Below are 14521 nucleotides of genomic sequence, written 5' to 3' on the forward strand. Positions count from 1 at the left end.
ATTAACATATAAATTTCTTGGAACTGTTGGTGATATTCCATGCTATCCAGTCCTTTCAGTCACTTCTCAAGGGCAAAACGAAAATACAATGGCCATGTCTTATATAAACAGGCAGGGGTGTACGGTCTCCCGCAGACTCTGTGTACTTGCTCTGAACATATGGGAGATGTGCATATCAATGGGTGTGTCTTTGGTGGTGGCACATCTTCCGGGGGACTTGAATGCGTGTGCAGACTTCCTCAGTCAAGGGGGAGCTTCGCTTCATGAATGTGAGCTCAACTGGGACTTCCTTCATCCAGTTTTTCTGAGTTGGGGAACACTGGAGATAGACGTTTTTGCCACGCGCAGCAACAGGAAATGCAAACTGTTCTGCTGCGGGGGGGGACGACAGATCCCCTGTCCTTGGGGGACGGCCTCCTCTTTCCGTGGGATCAGCAGCATGTGTACCTGTTTCCTCCCATTCCTCTGTTCAACAGGGTGGTGCAGAAGATTTCGAGGGAAAGACCTGTGGGCATCCTCGTGACACCCTGGTGGCGTAGACAGCATTGGTTCTTCCTGGTCCTTCATCTAGCCAAGGGAAACTTTCACCATTTTCCTCAGGCCTCAATCATCTTCTCCCGCACCAGGGCCGCGTGGTACACCACGATGTACCACATCTGAAATTAACAGCGTGGTGTCTACAGTGACTTTATTGTCAGACAGAGCTCAATTTGTTATATTGAATAGCAGGAAACCTTCTACGCGCAAGTCCTATGCCTATAAATGGTCACATTTCATTCAGTTTTCTTCTAATCTTTCTTTAGACCCGTGAACAGCGGGTCTACCTGCCATTTTTGATTTTCTCCTTTCCCTTTTGGATAAGGGATTGGCAGTCTCATCGTTGCGTGTTTATTTGGCTGCCATATCCGCTAATCATTCCCAGATAGATGGACATTCTGTTTTCACACATTCTGATACTAAGAGGTTTCTCAAAGGGCTCTCTAGATTGTATCCTGCTGTGAGACAGCCTACTCCGACTTGGGACCTCTCCTTGGTCTTACGTGCTCTAGCGGGGAAAACCTTTGAGCTGATGGCCACTTCGCAATTTTTGGCGTGGAAAACGGCTTTTTTGGTGGCAATTACTTCTGCGAGGAGTGGGTGAGCTGGCAGCACTCAAATGCAACGCCCCCTACCTGTGTTTCACCAATGAAGGCGCAGTGCTTTGCGTGGATGTCACCTTCTTTCCCAAGGTGATCTCTTCCTTTTATTTGAACTCTGAAATTTCCCTGCTGGTGTTTTTTTCTAATCCGGCCAATGATGCTGAAAGGAGACTTCATGCTTTGGATGTGAAACGAGCGTTATCGTTCTATCTCCATCGTGTAAATCCTTCGAGGAAAGTTTCCAGACTTTTTCTTTCCTATGCCACTGCTTCTTTAGGGCAGCGGATCTTGTCCCAAAGATTTTCTAAATGGATAATTGAGACCATAAAACTCTGCTGTCTATTGAGCAAGAGGCCCCTGCCAGGGCTCATAAGAGCCGATTCCACTCGAGCTATGGCGACTTCGGCGGCTTTCCTGAGTGGCGTTTCGATCCAGGACATTTGTAAGGCTGCCACCTGGTCCTCACCGCATACCTTTGTGAATCACTGGACCTACGTCTTCGCCAAAAGCTTGTAGCTAGTCACGCGACTAGCTAGTCACTGGACCTACGTCTTCGCCAAAATGCGTCAGTGGGCCGTGCTGTTCTGCAGTCTCTTTCCTGCTGATGGACCGTCGCAGCCTCCTCCAGGTAGGAAGTTAGCTTCCTAATCTCCCATCAGTGTGATGCACAGAGACCACAAAGAAGATAAACAGGTTGCTTACCTGTAACGGATGATCTTCGAGTGGTCATCTGTGCAATCACACTACCCACCCTCCTTCCCCTCTGCTGCCGGTCCATCTTGGGCTTCTGCAGTGGTCAGAAGGAACTGGCGGGATGTCTGCTCCCGTTTTAGTGGGCATGCGCAGTGGGGCTTCTGGGCATGCGCACTGGGACGTCGGCACGGAAATCCGCAGCTTTTAAGTTTACCGGTTGAGATCGGTGCTGGCGCCTAATCCCATCAGTTTGGCTGCACAGATGACCACTCGAAGATCATCAGTTACAGGTAAGCAACCTGTTTTTCCCCGTCGACAGCCATCCCAGCATTGGAGTGGAAGAGACTGCGCCACCAGGAGCTATCCAGGCGAACGGTTATGAAGTTCTGACCATGGAATCCACTGTGGAGGGCTAACACCACACGCAGCCATCTTCCTACCAGGCTTGACTGCATTCAAGTGAAGCGAATGGCTCACGTACACACCAGATGTCACCTATGCCTGCAAGCAACCTACCCACCCCAGGAGTGGTTAATTGTCCAACCGCCACTTTCTTTGTTTAACGGAACTCTAGACAAAGACTAGTGCCAAGAAGAAGACAGAAGAAGAGGAAGACCATCTTCAGCCAGAGCCAAGTTCCTTTGTACAAACTGGGTGTTACCTAGGCCATGATTTGACTCTCTATTGTCACCCTTTTAGATAAGTCCAATAGTCCTAAGCATCTCCCCACCCAAGTAATCTCTCTATTCTTCTTCCCAACTGTCACTATGGAGCCTCCCCCTGGTCCATTTCAACCTGAAAGTTCTCTCAGCTATCCAGGATCCAGGCAAGTCCATTGGTCAAGAGCAAGCACCCAATTAGGTGCCACCAATGAACTTTCTATTGGTTGTTGCAGTAGTCAGCCCTTAAGGTCACTGCAAAACCTCCCCTTTTTGTGAGGTCACACACCAGCTGACCACTTTCCTCCTCCCTTGTACCTTCCATCTCCTAAGGGCTCAAGAGAGTCCTTATAATCTGTGGACTAGCTACCCACAGGTGTGCTTCTATCAGTATCCCAACTTCCTGATCAGTTTCGGGTCTCTTCTCCCACTTCCTTGCTTATCACCATTGGAGCCTTCCTCGAAGACTACGATAGGTAAATATCGCCCTATTTGTCTACCCATGTGTTCCCCTATCTCTCTATCTATGTTTCCTATGACTGAATGTGTGTTTTGATGAGTATTTTACTCGAGCAGGACATGGACCTGGCTTGCGTGACTGAAACCTGGAATTGAGAGGGTGATACAGTAGCCCTCTCACAAACAGCTCCCCCAGGTTATTCAGTCTTCCACCAATTGCAGACTAGCGGGCGGGGAGGAGGAGTGGCATTATTTATACGAGAGGCTTACTCCTTTAGGGCGCTCCCGGCCCCAAGGATCGAGGGTATTGAATGTGCCGGTCTGGCGTGGGAGGCTGGGGAGGGGTTGGCGATCTGGCTGGTGTACCGTACGCCTAACGCACCAGCTAGCGCCTTACCGTCCCTGCTCGAGGCGGCGACAGGCTGGGCGCTGGAGCACCCAAGGTTGGTAATCCTGGGTGACTTCAACGTCCATGCTGATGACCCGGCCTCCAGTCAGGTGACGGACCTAGTGTCTTCCATGGCGACGCTAGGCCTCTCTCAATTTGTTACAACCCCCACTCACCAGGCCGGGCACATGTTAGACCTGATCTTTGCGGCCGGGGTTACAGTGGACGATATAACCGCTGAAGTGGTGCCATGGTCGGACCACTTCGCCCTCAGGGCTCGTGTAGATATGCCACCCCAAACCTGTTTAGGCGACGAGCGTATTATGGCTCGCCCGTGGAGCCAGATGGACCCAGAACGGTTCCAAATGGCTCTGCGGGATTCCTGGCCCTCTGGCGATTCCCTCAATGGCCTGGTTGAGACCTGGAACACCCGGCTCTCTAGGGCCATCGATGAGATCGCTCCTCGACGCCCTCTACGACCTCGGATTAGGCTGGCCCCGTGGTATACCCCCGAGTTACGCCAGCTGAAACAAGGTCTCAGACGGCTAGAGAGGCAATGGCGGCGTACCCGTGACGAAGCGGCTAGAACATCTTATAGGAAGTTTATGAAGTCCTATGAGATGGCAGTCAAGGCAGCAAAGAAAACATACTTTGCGGCCAAGATTGCGTCTGCAAACTCGCGCCTGGCACAATTATTTAGGGTAATTCGGAATTTCACTACATTGCCACAGGGCAATCCAAAAGCTAAGGAATTGGAGACAGGCTGTGAGGCTTTCGCGAAATTTTTTGCAGATAAGATCCAGTTGCTCCGCCAGGACTGCCCTGCCAATTTAGACACAGTAAGTGAACTCGAGACCCAATGCATGTCTTCTAGTTTGATCTTGGACTGCTTTGACCCTCTCAGCTTGGAGGAAGTCGACAGAATTCTTGTCACAGCACGCCCAACGACTTGTGATCTGGACCCATGCTCCTCTTGGCTAATTAAGGCTTGCCAGGAGGAGCTAAGATGCCCTATACGGGACATCGTAAATAGATCTCTTTCAGAGGGTCTCTTTCCAACACCCCTGAAAGAGGCAGTGGTCTGCCCTCTCCTGAAAAAGGCTACATCAGACCCGGCCGAATTGGCTCATTACCGGCCGGTCTCAAATTTGCCCTTTTTGGGCAAAATTATAGAGAGGGCTGTGGCGTTGCAGTTGCAGGATTTTCTGGATGACACTTCCACCTTAGACCCATACCAGTCCAACTTCCGCCCGGGCCATGGGACGGAGACAGTTCTGGTCGCCCTCATGGATGACCTCCGGTGACTTCTGGCTCGAGGCGGATCAGCAGTACTGCTGCTGTTAGACCTGTCGGCAGCGTTCGATATGGTCGACCACCGGCTGCTGACCCGCCGCCTCGCCGATGCAGGAATTCGGGGGCTAGCCTTACAGTGGCTCTCCTCCTTCCTTGAAGATCGGGGACAAAGGGTGGCGATTGGAGGAGAGCTGTCCCAGAGGCACCCACTTAATTGTGGGGTGCCTCAGGGGGCAGTTCTCTCCCCGATGTTATTTAACATCTACATGCGCCCCCTTGCCCAGATTGCCCAGAGGTATGGGCTGGGTTGCCACCAGTACGCTGATGACACCCAGCTTTATCTATTGATGGACAGCCGGACTGACGATGTCCCTATAAATCTGGACTGGGCGTTGCAAGCCGTGGCGGACTGACTCAGGCTGAGTGGGCTAAAGCTGAATCCAGCGAAGACCGAGGTCCTTTCCATAGGTCGCAGCGGGCTGGGAGGGGAGATCTCCCTACCAACCTTTGACGGTGCGTCACTGATTCCAGTGCGCAGGGTCAAGAGTTTGGGAGTGCTACTGGAGCCTTCCCTGACAATGGAGGCCCAGATAGCTGCCACTGCTAAATCCGCCTTCTTCCATCTTAGGAGGGCGAGGCAGTTGGCCCCCTTCCTGGAACGTAGAGACCTGGCAACTGTGATCCACGCAACAGTCACCTCGAGGCTAGACTACTGTAATGCCCTCTACATGGGGCTGCCCTTATACCGAACGCGGAAACTGCAGCTAGTGCAGAATGCGGCGGCCAGGCTGTTAGTGGGACTGCCTCGGTGGGAACATGTGCAGCCTAGGCTGCGGAACCTGCACTGGCTGCCGATTGTGTACCGAGTTCGCTATAAGGTGCTGGTTATTACCTTTAAAGCCCTATATGGTCGAGGACCTGCCTACCTTAGGGACCGCCTCTCCTCATATGTCCCTCAGAGAGCACTGAGATCTAGTTCTCAAAACCTTTTAAAAGTCCCTGGACTAAGAGAGGTTAGATTGAAATCAACAAGGGAGCAAGCCTTCTCAACAATGGCTCCCCAATGGTGGAATCAACTACCAGAAGAGGTGCGAGCCCTGCGAGACCTAAATCAGTTTTGCAGGGCCTGTAAAACTGCCCTCTTTCAGCTTGCATTAAGATGAAACCCGGGAAATGACATCTAGCCTTCCTAGATATAGTTGAACTGTAGCACTGAAATGTATAATTCACAATGGTTTAACTGTCTATTTAATTTTAACTTAACTTATGAATGTAATTTTATTTGTTTTAATTGCTTAATTGTTGTTGTAATATCGTATTTTACTATCATGGTATATACCGTGTCGTGTTAGCTGCCCTGAGCCTGCCTTTGGCGGGGGAGGACGGGATACAAAAATAAATTTTTTATTATTATTATTGTATGGAAGCCTATATTTTTCTTAATAAATTATAATTGTTTTACTTAATTAGAGTCCCTAATATTTTAAGCATTACTTTTCTGGACGTGGAATCCTGTATACACAGGTAAAAAGATCCTGAGTGAGCCAGGTGCCTACCTGACAATTTCCCAACCTCGTTTTGAGAGCATTTTGGCTTACAAGGTTACTCCAGTGGCAGAAATTTACTCACCAACTTTAGCTGTGTGCTACAAAATAATGGCTACTTTAAAGCAGCAGTTAATTTCAGAGAGAGTTTATAGCGGATAGGACACAGTCCTCTCTCCTCATAGAGAGAATTGCATGCACATATTATGTTTAGATGAATAGTAATGCAAGAAAACTTTTCCAAACGCGTATGCACATACAGTCAGGGGTTTTTTTTAGTGAGAATTGGTGCAGGAACTTCCAGGCACTGTGTCCTTGATATATTTGCTTACCATGCTACAAATTGAAAATATTACTGTTTGCCGTAATTTCAGTACTTACAGGAAAATTTGCAGAGCTACTATAGATTGCCAGGTAGTGTATCATATTTGGATAAAGGAGATCTGGGTTCAAGTAGCTACTCTCTGATATAGCTCATTGGCTGCCCTTGGGCGAGTGGCAGCCTAATTTACCTCACAAATTAGTGATGAGGATTACACTGGATGATGCTGAATTTCTCGTCTCAGCAATTTCAATTCAAAAATCCGTAATTTGATTTTTCTTCTCCTTTATGTAAAATGAACTCATGTATCATTATTTCCACTTAGTTTTCTGTTCTGTTGCATTAAATTTTCTACATAAAGTGTATGTCTTTTCCAGCACTATTTGTACTTCTTTAAATTAGCATGATAACATTGTGTTGGATATCCCATTCTACTTGTGAAGGTCTCTACTTCCTCTGGTGTAAGGAGCCTTCCTTAGGACAAAACTCTTGGAAGTGTGTATTGTGTCAAGGGAAGACTCCTGCTGTAGGAGAATATCTCCATGAGTGAAACAATTCTATCAAATCCAACCCTTCGTATATATAAAATTATATATAGTACATACAAATATGAATTGTATTTAAAGCCCGAGCAGTATGTATACACAATACAAATGAATCTACAAAATAAACAGTTAAAAACCAGAACTGTTGCCAAATACATAAATGAGAATAAAAAGCTATGAAATTGAGAACTCTCATGTTTTCCAAATAATCCCTATGTATTCAGCCCTGAAATTCTTATTGGAAGACTAGGACATAAATATAATAGAAAGTATTTACATTATCTAACACAGAGGATAAATAAGCAAACTCAGTTCAGTAGGCTGCATTGTATCTGTCAGGTGAATGCACTCAATACTGAATTTTGTGAATTTCCAAAGCTATTGTTATAAACACTTCCTAGGTCCATATGCTTTAGATGAATGTACAATATAGATCACATTAATAGAAAGTGACTCTGTGATATTCAGTTGTTTCAATTGTAGAACCAAACTTTGTGCTGTTTCTGTAGAAGGGGGATACATTTTTTATTTATTTATTGTTGGTTCACTCCACAGGGAAGAAGATGAGTATTCAGAGCTACGATCAGAACTTAGTCACAGCCAACATGAGGCCAATGAAGATTCACATAGTGTGGACCAAGATCAAGCTTCTGTTTCTGTTCCAGAGAACCAGTCAACCATGGTCACAGTTGACATGGGTGAGAAATGTTTTTAAATGGAGATTATGTAAAACTGTAGCAGCAGGAAGCTATTGCAGCTTTTGATACTTATCAGCATGTTCAGAGGAAAAATAAGGATTAATGAGGTATGCCTTACAGGCAAAATTACAGGTATTAAATTAAACTTACCTGAATACACCCATTGTAGCAGTAATGTAGTAGCTGTAGAGAAAGACTGGAAAATCAGCTTGGCGAGCAACTTTTTTTAAAAAAGAGGTCACAAATAGGGCTGTCAACCCAAAAAAAAAAAAATCAGAAATATCCGGATTCAGAAATATTCAGAAATAAAATTTTCAGTATTCTGGATATTACCGAATAGGGTATTCGAATATATCCGAATATACCGCTATATTCGGATATATACGGTATTCAGCTGCCTTTATACCCTAAGGGCCATTGAAGTCAATGGCAAAATAGGGTATATTGGAAGCTGCCTGGATGGGAGGGGGTTTGAGGGAAAGCCCCCAAATTTGCAGGGAACTCTCCCCTGCAAAACCCCAAAGTCTCAAAAAGATTGGGCTAGGGGATCCCATTCCAGGGGCACCCAAAGAGAGTGCCCCTATCCTACTATTATACCCTATGGGCCATTGAACTCAGTGGCAACATAGGGCATAATCAAAGGCTGATGGGGGGCAGGAGGGTTGAGGAAGAGCCCCCAATACTGCAGGGAACCTGCAGGGGACTCTCCCCCACAAATCCCCCAAGTCCCAAAAAGATTGGGCTAGGGGGGTCCCATTCCTGGGGCACCCAAAGAAGGTGCCCCTATTCCACCATTATACCCTATGGGCCATTGAACTCAATGGCAACATAGGGCATACTCAAAGGCTGCTGGGGGGGCAGGGGGTTTGAGGGAGAGCCCCCAAAACTGCATGGAACCTGCAGGGGACTCTCCCCTACAAAAACCTCAAGTCCCAAAAAGATTGGGCCAGGGAGTCCTTGTGGGCTGCCCAAAAGGCCCAGTTTGCTGAAGAAAGCCCTATTAGCCACTTCCTCTACTATAATTGCCACTTCCCCACTATAATTGCTGTGGAAAAAGTGGCTCTGGCCAGAAGATGGTTTAAGGGAGAGCCCCCAAAACTGCAGGAAACCTGCAGGGGACTTTCCCACATGCAACCCCCATGGCCCAAAAAGACTGCACCTATCTGTGGTCACCCCAAAAGGTACACTGCTCCCAATGGTGAGAAAAAACCAATTAGCCACTTCCCCCACTGTGGGAAAAGTGGCTCTGGGAGCAGGAGGTTTTGGGGAGAGCCCCCAAAACTGCTGTGCAGCTTCAGGGCACTGTCCCACACAAAACCCACAAGGCAAAAAAAAATTGGACCAGGGTTCCAATTCCTGGGGCACCCAAAGCCAAACCTAACTGCAGATCAGAGAATCTCTATAGGACCCCAATGCACTACATTCATCTATCTACTCTGTATGCACTCTGGCACCAACATAAACTCAGTTGCCAACCTCAGCACCACACAAAACATAATCTGGTCAAGGTCTGCAGAGCAAATCCAGGCTGCAGCAAACCCAGATGCCACCTCTTCAGCCCTGCCCCAAACAACATGGGGAGAGCTGGCCAAGCACAACAAGCATGCTGGTTCTGGGTCTCTCACCCAGATGCCAGCTTCCCTGCCATAGAACACACAATTTGGAGATGCCAGCTCTCCAGCCCTGCCCCAAACAATGCAGGGAGAGCTGGCCAAGCACAACAAGCATGCTGGTTCCAGGTCTCTCATCTAGATGACAGCTTCCCTGCCACAGAACACACAATCTACAGATGCCAGGTCTCCAGCCCTGCCCCAAACAAAGCAGGGAGAGCTGGCCAAGCACAACAGACATGCTGGTTCTGGGTCTCTCACCCAGATGCCAGCTTTCCTGCCACAAAACACACAATCTGCAGATGCCAGCTCTCCAGCCCTGCCCCAAACAATGCGGGGAGAGCTGGCCAAGCACACCAACCATGCTGGTTCTCTCACCCAGATACCAGCTTCCCTGCCACAGAACACACAATCTACAGATGCCAGCTCTCCAGCCTTGCCCCAAACAACGTGGTGAGATCTGGCCAAACACAGCAAGCATGCTGGTTCCAGGTAACTCCTCCAGATGACAGCTTCCCTGCCACAGAACACCCAATCTACAGATGCCTGCTCTCCAGCCCTGCCCCAAACAACACAATTCTCAAACAAGAGGAGCAGTGTACCACACCTAGGTCCACATCTTTATTTGACACAAAGCGAGATAAAGCATTCAGACTTACCTTGAGCGATGAACGATTGGCTGGTCTAGGCTCTTTGACATTACCCAGGTTGCACCACGAGGAGGCGAGCCAGAATTCCACCCCAAATGAGGGAGATGTATGGGAGGGCCTCAGAGAGTGAGAGGGAGGGAACCATTCCCTCTCTCTCAGCAGCAACACACACCAGCTATCACTGTCCCACTAGGGAAACTTTAGCCAAGGTGTGGCTGCCCTCCTCATCACAGGCCTCCCCCCCATCTTTCCCCTCCAATGAAAAAGAAACAGAAGGAAAAGAAGAAATAGAGGACAAAAAAACAAAGAAGACATTGGATTTCTCTCCTGCCCTTCACTCAGAGTCTCAGAGCAGCTTACACAACAAGTCACACAGTCTCCCTTACGTCTCCCCCCCCCCCCCCACAGTAAATGCCCTGGGTTGGCCTGAGAGAGCTCTCACAGAAGTCACCTTTAAAAAAAAAAACTCTGAGAGAGTCATGGCTGACACAAGGCCACTCCAGCAGCTGCTCTGCCAGCAGAGGAGTGGGGAATCACACCAGTTCAAAAAAAGATAACAGTCCATACACTTAACCATTATGGCACTCTGACTGGAGCTGTTGGTTTTTCTTAGCCCTTTCAAAAATTCTATTGGCTATAAGATAGAACTTTAATTTGGTACTTGCTCTCAGCTGCTAGGACATTGTATGCGCAGTTGTGGAAGCAAGAAAAAATACCAGAGAAATGGGATTGGATTATAAAAGTTACGTCATGGAGTGAAATGGACAAATTAACTAGAATATTAAGAGACCATGATTTAGAACTTTTTAAGTTGGAGTGGAAGAAGTTCAAAAGATACGTAGAAAAAGAGTGGAAAATAGATATAACTTTGCTACCATATGTTACTAATAAAATTGTTTATAACACAAAAATTCTATTGGCTATGATGACTTGGGGATTAGGAAAATTTTCTTTTACTGCTCTGCGCTGACTTCATGCAGCATTCTTTCTGAGTCAGACAGGCAGCATGATGGGAGAAATGTCGGGGCTGGGCCATTTCCCCGCCAATCAATTGACCAATTACTGGGCTCTGGGCTGGGGCTCCTTCTGGGCTCTCTCTACTTTTATTTTAGGGAGTAGCATTTCCCTGACTTCTCAGACCAGGCTGAGAGTGGATGCAGGCACAACCAGGTGCTCACTTCATACACCCTCAGTCCACGTCTGGGCAGCTGATCAGTGGCATGTTGACCTTCAAGAAGACCAGCATTGCCACTGTGTCGGGATTGAGGCTTGCGTGATGTGGGCTGAAAATGTCGCCCGCATAGGAAAAAATGTTCTCGCTCTCAACGCTCGTCAGTGGGCACGAGAGGAATGCCTGGGCCACGGCAGAGAGGTCCTGCCAGATCATCTCCTTTGAGACCCAGTAGTCCAATGGACTCGTGTCCTGCAGCATGCCGGGTTCCTCAAGGTACGCCCTGACCTGCGCAGCATTTGTGTCCGCTCTCAAGGGCCCAATACTCTGGGAGGGGCCAGAAAACCACCCAAAGAGTGCCATCTCCACAGCTTTCGGTGTGGGAGCCTTGTGGGAAATGTTGCCTAGTGGGAGAAATGGGGGATGAGCAGCAGCCACCAAAGCAGAGGAGCTGCTTTCACCCCTCATTTCCTCAGCTCCTGCCAACCTTGCCCTCTTGGCCCGCCTCTGCTCAACCTCCTGCGAGAGCTCATCTCGCCACTGATTGAGCTTGCTGACCTGTTCAGCGACCTTGCCCTTACAGCATGGGTCACACATGGCCACTCTACTTCATGAGTGCCCCAAAACATGAGTGCTCGAGCCTGCTTTGAAGACGTCTCATGAGCACGCGCACCGCTGGAAGGTAGTCTGCACGGTCTTTGCATCGCACCAGAAACTGGGCCAGTATTCCCTGGGCCATGTGGAACATGGGAACAACCATTGCGATGCTCGCCGTGTCAGACAAGAGCATCTCCATGAAGGTCTTGAAGGGCTGAAGAACCTCCTCAGTCTGAGAGGCGGTCAACCAGTCCACCTGGTTGAGCCAGCTCTCCTCTGAAATGACCCTGCTCTCATCAATCAGGGCATCCAGGGCTGCTCTCAGCTCCACCAAGTGCTCCAGCACGGCACAGGTGGAGTTCCAGCAAGTGCTTACGTCCCCCATGAGGTGGTCATCTGGCAAGCCGATCAGCACCCGTTTCTCCTCCAGCAAACGACTGTGTTGCTGTGGGAGAAGTGACTCACCATGTGTCGGCATTTCTGGAGCAGAAGCCGACACTCGTGAGTCGTCGCGATGTAATCATCATCCCTTTGGGATGACTGACCCAAGGTGTCCATCACCACGTTGTGAATCAAGTGGGTTGCGCAGGGAATGCGTGTAATGCCCACACACTCGGTCATTGCGATCATGTTTGTGCCACCATCTGTCACCTTGAAGCCCACGGTGACCCCACTGTCTACCCATTCCTCTATCGACCTAGTGAAGATGGCACTGATGTTGTCCCCCATGTGTGGCCTGTCAATTGGTTCGGCATATAGCAAGGCCTTGCGATAGCCCGCCTGGGAGCTCTGACCCTGCCTGTCGCTTCCACCACCCCCACCCACCTCCTTGGCTTGCCATCAGTGCACAGTCAGGGACAGATACTCTTCATGCGAGGAGTCCACAAATCTGAGGTGAAGTGAACAGTTGCCCCAGCAGCATGGGACAAATGCTCCCTCACCACAGACTTCATTGCCCTGAAAAAATTTGGCACAACACTCCCGCTCATCGTGGTGTGGTGGGAAACCTTGTTCCAGGGGGAAAGTTTACGGAGCATCCCCCGCAAGCCATTACTATCCACTAAGGAGAAAGGATGTCCCTCAGCAATCATCTTGGCTATGTGCCAAGTGATCTCCGCACTAAAGTGCTTCCTCAATGACCTTGTTGGCATGCTAAAGCCACCCCCACCAAGCATCTCGTCACAGTTGCCTGGCACTCCCTCCTTACCATGGAACTCCCTGGGAGAGCTCTGGAGGTGGATGCAGCAGGAGGATCCACCTCCACGCTGGGTGGCGTGGCCCGCCTGTCTCTCCCCTCGAAGAAGCACTGCTGCATGGTGGTTCGTCAAGTGGTTCTGCATCCCCGCAGTCGAGGATGGGCAAGATCCCTCCCACGACTGATGCAGTCTCTACAAAGCTGGCAGTGCGCAAACCAGGGATCCTCCGTGATCTGGAAGTGCTTCCAGACGTCAGAGGAAAATGGGAGCCCACGCTTATGGGAAGATAGGGTCACTGGAGCCGCCTCCTGTGAGGGGCTCGGGGAAGGCATGTCGTGTCTTGGAGTGGCAGGAGGAGATGGCCGTGGGGGAGGAGGGGGTGGAGATGGCGGCACCTGGGGGTGCCTTTCCATCTCTTCCTTCTGCACCTCCTTCAGTGGCAACTCCTCTTGTCCATCTCCAGAAGGCCTGCTGGAGTCCAGAGGTACCAGAGAAGTGGGTTGGTCGATGGCCACTGTCTCCTCCAGCTCTGCCATAACCCTCCACGTCCTTGGGGTGATGCTGTGAGACAGAAAACTGTCACTCAGCCCCAGTCCCAAAGGCAACTGCTCTTGCTCCCCCTCCTCCTGCTGCTGAGGCTGAGCAACAACAGCTGGAAGAGCAAGTGCTTGAGCAGCAGACCCCTGCCCAGTGCCAGCACCTACAGGCACCTCTGCTGGGGGACCCCTGAGGCAGCCACGGGGAAGAGGCAGGGCCTCTTCCTCACACCACTGAACCCCGAGGGTGGAGTGATGAAAGGCCCCTTTGGAGCAGTCCCATGCACAGGTGTGGGGGTCCTCCCCCTTCCCCTCCCCTCCACCTCTCTGGTCTTCTCCTTCACTTTGCCCCCAGGGCCCCTCTTAGTTCCCTTCCTGCCACTCATCTCTCCCTTTGGCCAAGCTCTGTCTAAACTGATAGCGTTTGGGGTGTTTAGATCACCTAACCTACTACACTATGTAACCTTACCAATTAGAACCTGACTCCTTTTTAATTAGCCTCCTCCCACCAAATTTCCTTTTTTAAAAAGTTAAAATTTTCCTTTTTTGTGTTTGAGCTGATAGTGGTGGTTTAAACTAGGGAAACCTGACCGTAGCTTGCTGAATGCTTTAAAAGGCTTCCTCGAGATGGACAAGTAAACCTTTTTAGTGGGACTTTAAAGCTTCCCCTAACTGAATCTACTGGGACAAACCTGATTTCCGTTTAAACAAGATATGCAGGTGTCCCCTAAATGAAGATAAATCTGGTGTAACCCTGACTAAATCAAATAGGCTGGCACTGACCTTCAGTCACTGAAGGCAAAGTGCACAGTTTTTCTACGTGGTTTTTATTTAGTACAACCCTCCCTTGCCTAGGTTAGCTGCCTTTATGGTAAAACCTTTGCTCTTTTTAGATGCCTGACACTTCCTATTTAATCACCAAATTGCAGCCTTACACTAAGTTAAGTGAAAGGAAAAAAATGGATCAGGCAGTCCCGGCTAACACTAGCCTAACAGATATGGATCCTATTTAAATACCCTG

The 14521-nt window shown here is 49.2% G+C and overlaps 1 protein-coding gene across 7 annotated transcripts in view; it reads left to right on the plus strand.

Annotated features, from left to right (window-relative positions):
* The window catches only part of MCC (MCC regulator of WNT signaling pathway), a 354991-nt gene that overhangs the window by 254193 nt on the left and 86277 nt on the right, over window positions 1-14521 (plus strand). For all 7 annotated transcript variants that reach the window (XM_060235592.1, XM_060235594.1, XM_060235593.1 and 4 more), the window contains one exon: window positions 7598-7740. In XM_060235592.1, coding sequence (XP_060091575.1) covers window positions 7598-7740 — 143 coding nt within the window. The remainder of the gene's footprint in view (window positions 1-7597; window positions 7741-14521) is intronic.

Source organism: Heteronotia binoei, chromosome 4 (assembly GCF_032191835.1).
Source record: "Heteronotia binoei isolate CCM8104 ecotype False Entrance Well chromosome 4, APGP_CSIRO_Hbin_v1, whole genome shotgun sequence".
Taxonomy (NCBI): Eukaryota; Metazoa; Chordata; class Lepidosauria; order Squamata; family Gekkonidae; genus Heteronotia; species Heteronotia binoei.